Genomic DNA, 15,726 nt, shown 5'->3' with positions numbered 1-15,726 from the left:
AGCTGGCCAGGCAGGTTCGAAGCCAGTACTCTGGGAAGATGGCTATCCTGTACGATCGCGTACTGAGACATAGATCAGTCGTGCGAGATAAGAGCGACACTGTGTGGAATATCAACCTGAACGTGCCGGCGCGATCGATGAAAGGTATCCTGGTCGTCCCCGTGGAGGATTACGAGCCATTCCAGAGGGACAGCGAGAAGTTTTTCAACCCCGAGATTGAAAAGGTGGAAGTGACCATCGAGGGCGTGCCCAACCAGCTGTTCAGTCATGGTATGAGACCACACCAGCAGTGGGATGAGATAAAAAAGCTACCAGTGGGGAATTACATAACAAAGGACCTGGACCTAAGCTCCGTGCAGATCGGTGAATACCTGACCACCAAGTACGCCCTATGGTTGGACATGCGATCCACGGATGATGATAAACTGCACGGCAGCGGGCGCCGTATAGATAACGGCAGCGAAGGGATAACCATCCAGATTACTAAGAAGGCTCAAACCGCTGGTAAGTTGAAATTATATCTGTACGTTATTATGGACGCGCAACTTAATATAGACAATGGGAGATTCGTGCAAGCCATCTACTAGTGGGGGGTACCCCCTGGGGTTACCCACTGACCCACACTGCGCTATCATATGCGGGCAGACTGGCTGTGGGAAGACCGTTTTCGTGTTGGATATGTTGGAGGGTTACTACAAGGATGTTTTCGATAACATCGTTATCATGTGCCCTACTCTGAGCATGAATAAAACGTACGCGCGACCTTGGGTGATGACGGACCCGGACGTACACAAAATCGACCCTGGAACACGCCTGCAGGACTGGTTGAAAGCTCTTCACGAGAGATTTAAAGGGGAACCGACGCTGTTCATACTGGACGACTGCAGCGCTAATCGCGAGATAACAAAAAAGAGAGACATGCTATCGTACCTGGCCTTCTCCGGCCGGCATGCAAATCACAGCGTCTGGGTGCTAACGCAGAAGTTCAACTCGGTGTTGAAAGACCTCAGGGAGCAGACGCGATGGGTGGCCTTATTTCACTGCAAGGACAGGGATTCGTTCGAGGAGTGTTTGAGAGAGAACGATGTGATGAGTAAATTAGAACGGGAACGGGTGAAGAAACAGCTCGCTGAAACTAAACACGCTAAGCTCGTTCTAAAGACCGACCAACCAGTAGCATATATAGTATGCTAAGCAAAGCTAAGCAAAGCGAAGCTAAAGCTAAGCAAAGCTAAGCATAGCTATGATATTCGAAGTGTTTGTCGTGTGCAACTTAACCTTCATTTCTCTGTGTTTTGTCTGCATCGGGTATTATATAGTTAAAACTAAATCTTACTTGTTATATTATAAGATGGAGTGTGAGGAATTGCTCGAACAGTTGGGGGTCTCCACCATGCCGCCGGCAGGCCCCACTGTGGGGGATTCCCCCAAGCGAGAGAAACTGGTGGCGTTGGCTGTTGGTGGCAAAGCCAAACATTACTTTGGAGACTACACTCCGGATAAAATTCACAAAATGCCAGTCGAAGAAATTGATAAGCTGTACGCTAGATACGAGTCCCGGCTCGGAGCAGAAATGACAAAGACAATAGGATCGGCTATGACCCAGATATACACCGGTATTGTGTCACACTTCCTTCCCATTCCACCAGAGCGCCGACTTTACCTGTGGGAGGACCTCGAGAAAGACCCTTTTATCGAACACGCCGTGAGCTCTATCAGCTGCGGGCTGTACCACAAATATGGCATGTTGTTGGCTCCAGTGACGGCGGCGATTATCACGGCAAAACATTGTCAATTTGAGAGAAAGAATAATAATAATAGTATAGATGGATGCTGCACAGGAAACAGTGGAGGAGACCCCTTCACAGGAACCAGTGAGTCCCGAGGTGACGGTGGAGACCACTTCAACAGTAACCAGGCAGAAGAATCCTAAGAGAGTAGCTGCCGGTAAAAAACGGTGGTGTAACCAACATAAAGTGACCAACCCAACCCGACTGTTGTTGGCTGTAGGCGTAACTGCTGCCGTGGTTATAACATGGTTATATACACGTGAGGGAAACTCTGGGGGTGTGGGGGATACCCCCACGCCGCCGGCAGGCCCCACTGTAGACCCGCATATCATGTTATAATTTTAATATTTTATATCATATACATAATGTCTGAGGGGAAAACGTTCGTCAACGACGCATACCACGCCACAGTGGTCGCCAGTCTAGCTGTAGGGTATGCTCGGTTGACTAAAATGGTGCTTAAACAACCAACTATCAAGCTAGATTTCAACCTGCAGGATATGGGTATGCTCATAATGAACCTTGGTATGGCGATGGCCACAAAAGACATCCTAGTAAAACAAGGAATAATACCTGATAATATAATGAAATAAATATAGGGATGGCCACGATAGCTATGATGGTCGGTGGGGCGTTAGTGAATGCCCTGGCATTTTCCGGGAGTAATTTCCTCTTCTCGAAACTACGAGATGGGGCTGAAATACAGGAAGAAAGGAAACGGCACGATCTCGCTACTGAGAAATTACAAAGAGCACAGGCTGAGTACGCTAAAAAACGCCTCCAGAGGATCGATTTTATTAACGAACAACTCACGCGTGAAAACCATGCCGTTCAAACATTCAACGATGTCGATGAAGCAATGAAAGAATACTACCTACTAACTGGTAAACGATTGGAACCGCTCGATAAACCCACACTCGCTCAGTACTACACACCATCCAAGGGACAAATGAATCGTGAACTGGGCTTCATAGTGTTGGGTATAGCAGCTACTGCGTTGGTTGCGAAGCAATTAAACTAAAATACCTATATAAGTAAACATGAGACCCGCTCCATACCGATGCGAATACATACTTATGGGGAAGACCGAGGCCTGTGGTAGGAAATGCAGGAATCAGGGGTTCTGTTGTTTCCATATGGGAAGTCCTAACTACACGTGTTCTGTGTGTGGTATCGGGGTTAAAGGGCACTACTGTCTATGTAAAGCTCACGGAGCGAATGTAGTCAGACATCAACTCATCTACGAGAATAAAAAAGGCTACATAAAAGAACGTAGGCGACTGCTCAAGATAGACTCCAATGCGTGAACCAATTAGACATTAGTTCTCTTAGGTGTAAACACTATGTATACTGTGCGCGAGCTAAAGCGGGTCGCAAAACAGAGAGGTGTGATCGGGTATTCTCGAATGCGGAAGTCAGCATTGTTGAGATTACTAGGTTTAGAAGCCCCTCCTACGGTAAAACAATTAAAAACTCAAGCGAAACAGCTTGGATACACGGGTTATTCAAACATGGGGAGAGACTGGTTAGTCGGATTGTTATCACATGATACCTCGCTGATAGAAGACTTCCGAGACATGTCAAATAAAATACAGGATTGAAATATATTTTTATTAAGGTTACTGTGAACCAATTAGACATTAGTTCTCTTAGGTGTAAACACTATGTCTACTGTACGCGAGCTGAAGAAGGTAGCAAAACAGAGAGGTGTCATCGGGTATTCTCGAATGCGGAAGTCAGCATTGTTGAGATTACTAGGTTTAGAAGCCCCTCCTACGGTAAAACAATTAAAAGCTCAAGCAAAACAGCTTGGACACACGGGTTATTCAAACCTGGGGAGAGCCGGGTTAACCGCATTGTTATCACATGCCCCCGTAGCAAAACCTCCCACTGTAAAACAACTGAAAACCGAGGCACACGATTTGGGTTTAGGCGGGTATTCTCGTATGAGAAAACCACAGCTTGTAGAATTATTACGACAGAATAGAGCTATTGACCTACAGTTCGTGCGCACTGAGCACGCCGTAGGCAATTATTTGAGAGGTTGGCGCATGCGCGTTGATAGAAACATAGACATTACAGATATCAAGCCTCTGATAGCTGATAAGATCAACCAGGAACTAAATAACCTAGGAAGTATCAAGTTTCAGATCACAGTGAAAATGTCGCTCGATAAGCAGGTTGGGAGTACCACTGAGTATGTTCAGCCTTACTTCCGAGGTAAACAAGAGGTCGTCACACATGCAGAGACCATTGACGCATCAATCGATACCAGTTTTCAGCAGATACGAGAATACCTAGAACGCTATACACACTTGGGGTCTGGGTGGGCTGTAGATAAAATCGATAATGTCTATCTAGACATAGCTAACTACGTGCCGTTCAGAGGTGGGTCATACCTAGCCTTGCCTCCCTACTATAGGAAAAAACATGCCATAGTAAACGTTAAGAATAGAGGAAACGATTGCCTGAGGTTAGCTATCAGGTCAGCCTTATTTCCAGCTGACACTCATTCAGATAGGCTTTCTAGCTATCCCCAAGACGATGGGCTCAACTGGGATGGTATAGATGAACCCACCCCAATATCCCAGATCACTAAAGTAGAAAAACAGAATAATCTGGCTATAAATATCTTTGGGCACGAAGGTAACACAACAATAATACACAGGGTCAGCCCGGTGAAGGATCGCCAAGTTATCAATATATTCATGATCCAGCGAGGTGAAAAGTATCACTACACGTGGATAAAACATCTCAGCCGGTTGTTGCACGACCAGTCGAAACACGTTGGGGAAAAACACTTTTGTGTACGATGCCTACACGGTTTCAGTCGAGCTGATTTATTAGAATCCCACCGGGATGATTGTCAAGGTGTGGGGCAGACGGCCATACGAGTCGACATGCCTAAGGAAGGTGAAAATATCCTAAAATTCAGTAACCACAAGAACCAAATGTCTGTACCTTATATCATATACGCCGACTTCAAAGCCTTAGTGGCTGCCGCCGGCGAGGCTCCCAGTGGTAGCTTCACCCACAAGACACAAGAGCATAAAGCCTGTTCGTTTGGATACATTGTCGTCCGTTGTGACGGGGAAACGAAAGCTCCGGTAGTGTATAGGGGCCCTGACGCGGCTGAAAGGTTTCTAAAGTGTTTGCAGGAGGAAGAAAAAATTATTAGGAATGCATTGTACAGAATCGCTCCCATGCGTATGACCCGAGCCGACAGGCTAGCTCACGCTAGTAGCACTAACTGTCACGTGTGCGACTCACCACTTAACGGTGATTCGGTGAGAGATCACTGCCACATAACTGGTAAGTATAGAGGCGCCGCTCACAACGCGTGCAACCTCAAGCTTAAAATCAACCCTAAGACAATAAACATCCCCGTTGTCTTTCACAACTTGAGAGGGTACGACTCACACTTGATCATGCAGGCCATCGCGAAAATCGATGGTAATATAACGTGCATCCCCAACAACATGGAGAGATACATCTCCTTCAGCTTAAACGGACTTAGGTTCATTGACTCGTTTCAGTTCCTCCTGTCGTCACTCGACAGTCTGGTCAAGGCCAACAATACCTTCCCTATCACCGATCGATACACAGACGCCGAGACTAGACCCCTGCTTATGAGGAAGGGTGTGTACCCCTATGAGTACATGGATAGTTGGGCCAAGTTCACCGAGACCAGACTACCCCCTATTGACTGCTTTTATAGCAAGCTGAATGAGGCGTCCGTCTCACGAGATGATTACTCGCACGCGACTAACGTATGGAATAAACTGGGTTGTAAGAACCTGGGTGATTATCACGACCTGTACTTGAGGACAGATGTACTGCTGTTAGCCGACGTGTTTGAAACGTTTCGACGGACGTGTTTAAAGCAGTATAAACTCGACCCCGCATGGTATTACACCAGCCCAGGTCTGTCGTGGGACGCCTTGCTTAAAAAGACCGGAGTTAATTTGGAATTGCTCACAGATTACGACATGCACCTATTCATTGAGAAAGGCTTGCGAGGTGGGATTTCCATGGCATCCAAACGATACGCTAAAGCAAATAATCAATACGTGAAAGGTTACGATCCTAACAAACCAACCAATCACATTCTATACCTCGACGCAAACAACCTGTACGGCTGGGCCATGAGCCAGTATCTACCTACAGGGGGATTCGAATGGGTACCCCACGTTGATGTTATGGGGGTCGCACCAGATTCGAACAAAGGGTATATCCTCGAAGTTGACTTAGAGTATCCCAAGGAATTACACACATCGCACAACAGCTACCCCCTGGCCCCCGAACGTATGAGGGTTAACACAGACTGGATGTCTGAGTACCAACATAACTTGTCAGGTGGTCGTGTGACAGACGTTGAAAAACTCGTGCCTAACTTAATGAATAAGACCAAGTACATCGTTCACTATCGCAACCTACAGCTGTACCTGTCGTTGGGTATGAGGCTGACCAAAATACACAGGGTGCTCATGTTCGACCAGAGCCCATGGATGGAGCCCTACATCAGAATGAACACAGACCTACGAAAAAAAGCCACCAGTGATTTTGAGAAAAATCTCTACAAGCTCATGAATAACTCGGTGTTTGGTAAGACTATGGAAAACCTGAGGAAACGCGTAACCGTGAAGCTGGTTAGATCTAGTGAGGAAGACAAGCTCAGGAAATTGATAGCCAGTCCGGCATTCAACCGTAATAAAATATTTACAGACAACCTGGTTGCCATACACATGAAGAAAAGCCACATAAAATTCAATCGGCCTGTTTACGTGGGGATGAGCATCCTCGATTTATCCAAACACCTGATGTACGACTTTTACTACAACGAGCTCAAGAAACAGTACGGCGACAGGTGTGAAGTGCTGTACACTGACACGGATTCCCTGCTGATGGAGATTCGAACCGAGGACGTGTACGAGGACATGAAAAAACACCTCGATTTATACGACACCAGCGACTACCCTAAGACCCATACCCTACACAGCACGGTAAATAAAAAGGTCCTAGGTAAGATGAAGGACGAGTGTGCTGGCACGCCCATAGCCGAGTACATAGGTTTGAGACCTAAGATGTACTCCATACTGAAAGCCGACAATAGTGAGATCCGGAAGGCTAAGGGGGTTAAGAAGTATGTGGTGAAACAACACATCAAACACGCCAGATTCAAGGAAGCCCTGTTCAAGACCCGTACCTTTAGACATAAAATGAACACACTTAGAAGTGATGGGCATAAGATATACGGACTGACTATAAACAAGACGTCCCTATCGCCTATGGACACGAAACGTTGGATAGCTATTGATGGTATAAACACATACGCGTATGGACATGAAAAAATTTGAGGCTATTTACTACAGCCCGCGTGGGTACTGGAAAGGAGCTAGCGCAGTAGATAAGCTAGCTAAACTAGCGCGAGTACCCCCGGAGGAAGCCAAAGCGTGGCTTGAAAAACAAGCCCTGTGGCAGATCTATTTACCGGCACCACGCTACGTGCCTAGAAGGAGGTTCGGTATTAACATACCTAATAGCATTCACCAGGCAGACCTACTGTTCCTACCCCACGATAAGAGGTACAAGTATGCCTTAACCGTAGTGGATGTAGCCAGTCGTTACAAGGAAGCCGAACCCTTGACCACGAAAGATGCGGCCCAGGTAGCCAGAGGATTTGAACGCATATACAAACGCAGCCCACTGACGTGGCCAACAGAGCTGCAAGTTGACCCCGGACGGGAGTTCATGGGTGCCGTGTCACAACTGCTAGCCAAACACGATACAAAGGTCAGGCGTGGCACGGCCGGAGCCCATCGCAGCCAAGCCATAGTTGAGAGATTTAATAGGACTTTGGCTGAGCGCTTGTTCGGCTATCAGTATGCTAGGGAGATGACCACCCCTGGAAAACGATCGACTGAATGGGTCACGAGGTTACCCAAGGTGGTGTCTGCAATCAACCATGAAGTCACCCGTCTCACCGGTAAGAAACCGGCAGACGCTATCAAACTAAAATCAATAGTTGCAGAGTCGGCCGCTCCATTGCGTGGGAAGGAGAAACAGATACCAGATAGGGCCCTAGTGAGGTATCTATACCAGCCGGGGGAACACGAGGGTGATAGCCGTAAGCGGGCCACCGATCCTATATGGTCAGTCAAAACTTACAACATAGATAAAGTGGATATGAAAGCCGACGAACCTAACTTATACTACTTGAGGGATGGGCCGGGTAGGGGGTTTGTAAGAGAAGAATTATTGATCGTACCGTACGGCACAGTGTTACCTCCTACCAAGGCACAGTAATTACCGCCAACTTTTTTGTAGTAGGGGTAATAATAGCAAGAGCTAAGGGGCCCACCAACGTCTTATTTAATAAATAAGGCTTTGTAGAGACATTTCTTGAAAGTGGTCCAGAACTATCATTCCCTATACTACTTCAGTCACATTCGTTCTTACAGACACTCACTCTCATAGTGGATAATATGAATGATCAGAACGCAGCAAAGGCAAATGACATTACATGACGTTTAGAAGTTGTTACACACACAAATAAAAGTGATGCGTCAATGCCTTAGAAACATTTCACATTTTTTATTTATCCTACTGTAACATAAGGTGTTTATTTGAGTGAAAGGATTTGTAATGGGACATGACATGGTAGTTTTGCCATGTTTACTTGAGTGTAAAAATTCAGAAAACCTAGTAATGCTCTGTTTTAGTTCTGAAAGAAATTCTGTGTTTGTTTGCTTAGGTGTTGGTGTTGGTGGCGAGGCCGTGATACTGGCAGAGATTGCCCGCTTCACCACAGAACAAGAGAGGACATCGGTGATCTCAAAACTTGTAGCTGTCCGTCAGTGTGGGCTGTTGCTAGGTAGGGTGGGGGTCATCTCAATAGTTATAGCTGTCTGTCAGTGTGGACTGTGTCTAGGTAGGGTGGGGGTCATCTCAATAGTTATAGCTGTCTGTCAGTGTGGACTGTGTCTAGGTAGGGTGGGGGTCATCTCAATAGTTATAGCTGTCTGTCAGTGTGGACTGTATCTATGTAGGATGGGGGTCATCTCAATAGTTATAGCTGTCTGTCAGTGTGGACTGTATCTATGTAGGATGGGGGTCATCTCAATAGTTATAGCTGTCTGTCAGTGTGGACTGTATCTATGTAGGATGGGGGTCATCTCAATAGTTATAGCTGTCTGTCAGTGTGGACTGTATCTATGTAGGATGGGGTCATCTCAGTAGTTATAGCTGTCTGTCAGAGCGGACTGTATCTATGTAGGGTGGGGTGGGGGGTCATCTCAATAGATATAGCTGTCTGTCAGTGTGGATTGTATCTAGGTAGGGTGGGGGTCATCTCAATAGAGATAGCTGTCTGTCAGAGTGGACTGTATCTATGTAGGATGGGGGTCCTCTCAATACTTATAGCTGTCTGTCAGTGTGGACTGTATCTATGTAGGATGGGGGTCATCTCAATAGATATAGCTGTCTGTCAGAGTGGACTGTATCTATGTAGGATGGGGGTCCTCTCAATACTTATAGCTGTCTGTCAGTGTGGACTGTATCTATGTAGGATGGGGGTCATCTCAATAGATATAGCTGTCTGTCAGAGTGGACTGTATCTATGTAGGATGGGGGTCCTCTCAATAGATATAGCTGTCTGTCAGTGTGGGCTGTTGCTAGGAGTGAGTGAGTGAGTGAGTTTAGTTTTACGCTGAACTCAGCAATATTCCAGCTATATGTCGGCGGTCTGTAAATTAATCGAGTCTGGACCAGACAACCCAGTGACCAACAACATGAGCATCGATCTGTGCAATTGGGAACCGATGACATGTATCAACCAAGTCAGCGAGCCTGACCACCCGATCCCGATAGTCACCTCTTACGACAAGCATAGTCGCCTTTTATGGCAAGCATGGGTTGGTGAAGGCCTATTCTACCCCGGGACCTTCACAGGTCCTGTTGCTAGGATGGGTGGGGATCATCTCAATAGTTGTAGCCAACAGACTTGCTGGACAATGTGTTAAAGTCACATTAAGTTAGTTTGTTTTTTTAGGACTTGACAATGAAAGAAAAATATCAACAACCATTCCAATGATTTGGTTCTTCTTACGTTGTTTTACAGGTCCGGGTTTCAACTTCTTCCTGACCCTGGTCAATTTCAACATCGGTCCTTTCAAAGTGGACAGGTTTTCATCACCAGGGGTAGGTCAGACAACCAGAGTGATAAATTAAACAAACTTACTGTTCAGTTTAGTTGAAATAATAATCTGCTGTTACACCTACAAAACCCCTTTCTTTGTACTGTCAGTACATGTACAGTACACCTCAAGGTCTGTCTTAGGTGGTGTGACAGTTCAGATACACCTTGGTGCACAATCAGTTCCTAAAACATTCAGTTTCATGTGCCGTGCATAATTCAAGGGAATCAGTTACATTAGAGGAAATGACAAATGTTCACAGTGAAGACCTTAAAGCATTAACAAGATGCCATTTGAGAGGTGATGTTTGTGATCTGGGAATCACAAATATTGGAGTTCACATTCCTTTTGTGATTATTGCTAGATTTATACCAATCTCACTCAATCATACACTCTTGTGAACTTCATAGAAGCCCTGACCTTCAATTTTGTTTCCATTATGGCCTTGATTTCACCTTCATACCATGGCTTTTACCACATCCTTCATAACCTGAAACAACTCGTGACCTTCACCTTCAGGGACCATTATCATAGTTTTGACCATTACACCATGTTGGTACCCTGACCTTCACCTTCATACTATGTTGTTGCTCCAACGTTCACCTTCACCTGCACCTTCACACCTGATTGTAGCTTTGACCTTCACAGCTCCTGATGGCCTTGATCTGGCTGGTAATGGGACTGCTGCTGTTGTTTCTCTTCACCGAGCCGGGAGAAGTGTTCCGGCAGGTGCAGGTGATGCGGCAGGTGGAGACAGCGTATACACCATTGCAAGACGATGAGGAGGAACAGTACACCGAGATCCCTCCCCAAACAATCACGTACGATGATGTGTACCCGGACTTGACCTGCAGCACCACCAGAAGCCCCAGTACCAATCCCACAGACATTCAGTGCACCGAGCATGTTCCTAATGGAGTCACTACCACTACCACTGCCACACCAAACATGTATGGTTCCATAAGCAATGCGTCATTGTCCAATATATCAGTGGCAAGCTATGGGTCTGTAGGTAATGAATCATTAGGAAGCGTATCTATTGGAAATTCTTCTGAACTAATTGAGTCTGCGGAAAGACTTATGCAGAGTGACTCCTCGGGGATGGGAGACAAGGATAGAGTGGCCCAACGACAGAATAGCCGCAGTAGAAAATTAAAAGAACTCTTAGACTCCAAGCAACAAGCATTGTTGCCGAGAGAAGAAAGTGTTGCAGATTTGAAGGACCCTCTCAGTCAAGGGAGACTAAAGTTCTTGTATGATGGTAAGGATATCAGATCACCTAAAACCAAAATGGAAATATTTCTGCAAGTGAGGTATTGCAATAAAACTTGTTCACTGGTCTCTTTGGGGAACATAAACAAACATCGATGGTACATCAACCCATGGGGCCCGAGGGACCAGTGAACAATGTGTTTATCTTACTGAACACCACAAAGTTAATTCTGATTTATGATTCAGTGTTATTCAAGATGTTATGAAGTACTACCATGTAGTACGGAATGAGTTGCCACTGGCAGCGGGGTATATTGCAATGTACCCCACTTGTAAGAGGGGTACAATGAAAATAAGAGAAGAATACTTATCCAATCAGAAAACGACATTTATGTGTGAGGTAGGATAAATGTGAATATTGTTTTACTGTGAGCAAATAGTTGCTTGCATAAGCCTTGACCTGTTCTCTTAGTCCCAGGACTGGAACTGGCCTTCTGAAGCTTATATATGTGAATGTTGATTTATTTATATATTTTTGAAAAATGTTTGTTTGTATGAGCATTGACCCACACTGTCTGTTTTACGGTAATGATACATTGTAATTCCTGGGAAACTAGAGCTTAAATTTTGTCTTCAACAAGCCATGTTAGTTGTCAGAGTCCCTGACTTGGACAAGGGATGCAACTCTGTGTAACACAGATGTCTCAAATGACAGTATAAGTTATCACATCGTGGCTCGGGAAATACAGGGTTTTATCAGTCCCGAGTAAGGTTGTATTCCCCGAGCCGGGGAGTACAACCTTACTCGGGACTGACAACACCCTGTATTTCCCTTGACACGGTGTGATAAGGCATTTATCTAGCTGAATGTTTTCACTAAATCAAAACAAAACAACACGCATGGAATCGACTTGCTGCCATGTTGACACCAGCTGATCGTTTGATCTCAATGCACCGCACGTTACTAAAGGCTTGTCGATGCATGCTTTTCTCACTTCGTGTCATCACCGAGGCATAGCGGGGTGATATGACTTCACAGCGGGAGTATACGATTTTTATTCTCCCACTGGAGGTTTGTGATGAATGTACATCGTATTTTATCAGAGTCACGTGGACCAATCAAAACTCGACATTCTTACATGAGGCTAGATAAAGCCACTTGTACCATGGCATATATTAAAGATAGTTACTCTGTGTTTTGTGTTGATTGTGTTGCAAGGAGTTTGGTGGACTGAGGTTTCATTCTGTTTTGTTACAGAATATATTCGAGAAGAAATAGTTGTGCTGCTAGGATTACAGTTTATAACTATATTTGCCCAGGTCACGCTAGAGGTAAGCACCTACTTAACACTACTACATGTTGTGGTTCTCGAATTGTAGAGCTCATCCTGTGATTCTGACAGTACAGATGTAACTACTTTTACAAACTGGCTGCTTTGTCAAAGGGAGAACTGGGGTGGTATGTGGCATCAATATTTTGTTTCCAGATTTATTATTTTTTTTATCTAAATCAGAAATATTTTAACCTGTCAGTGCAATGTTTTACAGTTAAGCATTTGGGCCACTTTATGTTCATGCTCTTGGGGAGGTGGAATCGCGTTGTGGTTAAAGCATTGGCTCGTCATGGTAAAATGTGTGGAGCCCATTTCTGGTATGTCTCTCTCTTTCACACTCACTCACTCACTCACTTGACAATTTAAGATTATTGTTTAACACTTGGGGCCATTATCAGCTTCTATGAAGTGATAGCTACATGTGTATCAACCACATGCCTGACATGCTCTGATTTCATGTACGTGATGTAGCATGTGACACTGCTTTAAAGCTCTGACTATAGGGTTGGGACAAGTCCAAATATTTACCTGGATACCCAACCTCCAATTACCCTACCCTACCTGGATACCCGATATGTTAATTCCTGACATCAAATTTGTAAGAAATGACAACATATTCTTCAGCCATGAGGCTAACATACTTTAACCACGTATGGCATTGAAAACAGGTGACTGTCAGTCATGTCTCAATCTCTAAAGACAATACAACCTTTTAATCATTAAAGAATAACATATAACATTGTTTAACCTATTAGTCACATGATCATAATGGGTTTGGATACTGAGACGGATACCCAGATCCAGCTCAATACCCACCCGCCACAGGTATCTACATTACCCCTGACAGGTATCTGGGTTACTGGTCCCAGCCCAAGTCTCTATGTTTGGATTTAAGTCTGTAATCTTGTGTATTTCAGACAATGTTAACGCCGCTGACAGACAAGTTGCTTCACTGGAACGAACTTCAGAACAGCTTCTTGTATTGCGGGGCAGGGGTGGAGGTGAGTGTTTAGCAACTTCTGTTTGTCCTTGGGGACATCATTTCTAAACAGTCTCTGCAGTCCTTACCAGCCTTGAAGTTAGCTGTCATGTGGTTTAAGTTAGCAATTTCTTATCAGAATCATTACAGTGAAATTTAAGGAAAATCTATCATTATTATCAAATTATATATAGTATACAGAATAACGGTAAGGGCTTGCATAGATACAACAGGCCTAGGAGCCTCCAAACAGAGCCACCGAAAAAGTATCAGAAATATTAAAGTGAAATTTGAGGAAAATCTGTAATTTTTATCAGATCTTGAGTTTTTGAGTTTTGCTACAACAAGCAGCAAACAATAGAACAATAGCATGAAGATAGAATGAATGCAGCAAACAATAGAGCAATAGCATGAAGATAGAATGAATGCAGCAAACAATAGAGCAATAGCATGAAGATAGAATGAATGCAGCAAACAATGAGTACTGAGGACATAATGTGTTTAACGTTTGAACCAGAACAGAATCACCACTGAGTGTTGTTTATTATTACATTTCTGGAACGAAATTGTGTGTTTGAAGCCAAGGTTTTGAGATTTAAGACACATCAGTCATTTATGGTCATCTTGTTCAGTGTCACTTTCACAGAAAAGCAAATGGAGTAGCCTAGTGGTTTAAGTGTTTGCTTGTCATGCCAAAGGCCCAGGTTTGATTCCCCACATGGGTACAATGTGTGAAGCCCATTTCTGGTGTTCCCTGTCATGAATGTTGCTGAAAGCAGTGTAAAACCATACTCACTCACTCACTCACTCACTCTCTCAAGTTTCAATAAACCATCTAACAGTATGTATTGGTAGTTTTGTTTTTGAATTCTGTAATGGAATTCTGTTTACAGTTATTATGTGGAGCAGGTCCTTTTACTGAAATCATTGCATTTCACTTTTCAGATCATCTTAATTTTTGTATTGACAAGCTGGTTGAGTCGGAAGCTCGAAGATCGTTATTTGATAGCAATAGGTGGTTTTATTCTGACAGTTTCCAATGTGTGGTATCTGTACTTCCTGCCTTCCTGTACCCCGGGTAAGTAGTGGATGCAAACACCAGATTTCCCAGCAGTAGAGTTAGGGCAGTTAGATGCTGTTTGTAGCAGTTTTTCTCTGACATTGTGACATCTCAGCTAAATGTGTGAGGTTTAAAGTGTAATATGGGGTATACATAATTAAACATTCAGGAAACCAGTTAGAGTCAGGGTGACAAGCCACAGAACATTGCTCAGAGGAATAGTGAATTTAAACACATGATCAACAGATCCTGGCATCTAAGGGAGACAACTCTTAGTCCATGTCCCCTCCCAATATGTACAAAGAACAAAAGTGTCCAACCAATAACTGTGCTTCATGAATGCAGTGAAGTATTTGGCCTAGAATGTTCTAGACAATTGGCAGTTGGATTTTAACAGATTATCACCAGATCCCTTCAGCTAGGGGACACAACTCTGTCTTAGTCCATGTCCTGTCTCCATATGTAATAACAGCAGATGTGTCAACCAATAACCTCATTACTGTAATGTTTTGAAGTGTTTTGCTCGGAATGTTTTATACCATTGACAGTATCATTGTGTTGGTGCCCCACACGTTTCAGATAACCCGGGCTGGACGTTACCAGGTTTCATTGTTGGTACCATCTTTGACGTGGCCGGTCTGCCATTCCTGATGGTGTGTGGGGTATCACTGTATTCTAAACTCACTCGCAGGGAAACACAGGGTACGTTATCTGCAGTAAACGATCAATAATTACACATCTCACTGTATCAAACACTGCATCATTTACAGAAGTATAAAGCTGTGTTCCCTTCTATCACACATCACAGTCAGCAGTTCTGGAAACTTTGTAAATTTTGCTGTGGTTGAAGAAATTCCCATTTGCAATGCATTATGGATGTGTTACATAACATGGCAACCTTCATTGCTTAGCAATTCTGCAGCAGCAGATAATGGCTTCATTCCATTTTGAATTGCTAAAACTACTAACAACTCTGAAAGTGTGTTTTCTTGTGGTGGAATCAGAAATTGAGATTCATAGAAAACTTTCACAAGCTTTATTTGTCAAAGCAAACATGTCTACGCTAAGCTACTCAGTGAAAGATATGGTCAATAATATTATCGGTGAACCTGCACATTGTGAACCTTTCGGCATGTCATGGGCACCAGATGACACT

General features: G+C 44.3%; 1 protein-coding gene across 1 annotated transcript in view; it reads left to right on the top strand.

Moving 5' to 3' along the window:
* Window positions 1–15,726, top strand: part of LOC137268740 (uncharacterized) — a 39,728-nt gene that overhangs the window by 22,104 nt on the left and 1,898 nt on the right. Inside the window, exons 4-10 of the mRNA XM_067803323.1 lie at window positions 8,545–8,664; window positions 9,910–9,989; window positions 10,634–11,246; window positions 12,456–12,529; window positions 13,449–13,532; window positions 14,456–14,588; window positions 15,150–15,272. Coding sequence (XP_067659424.1) covers window positions 8,545–8,664; window positions 9,910–9,989; window positions 10,634–11,246; window positions 12,456–12,529; window positions 13,449–13,532; window positions 14,456–14,588; window positions 15,150–15,272 — 1,227 coding nt within the window. The remainder of the gene's footprint in view (window positions 1–8,544; window positions 8,665–9,909; window positions 9,990–10,633; window positions 11,247–12,455; window positions 12,530–13,448; window positions 13,533–14,455; window positions 14,589–15,149; window positions 15,273–15,726) is intronic.

The sequence above is a fragment of the Haliotis asinina genome, chromosome 16 (assembly GCF_037392515.1).
Source record: "Haliotis asinina isolate JCU_RB_2024 chromosome 16, JCU_Hal_asi_v2, whole genome shotgun sequence".
Lineage (NCBI taxonomy): Eukaryota > Metazoa > Mollusca > Gastropoda > Lepetellida > Haliotidae > Haliotis > Haliotis asinina.
This window is presented reverse-complemented; position numbering and strand designations above follow the sequence as displayed.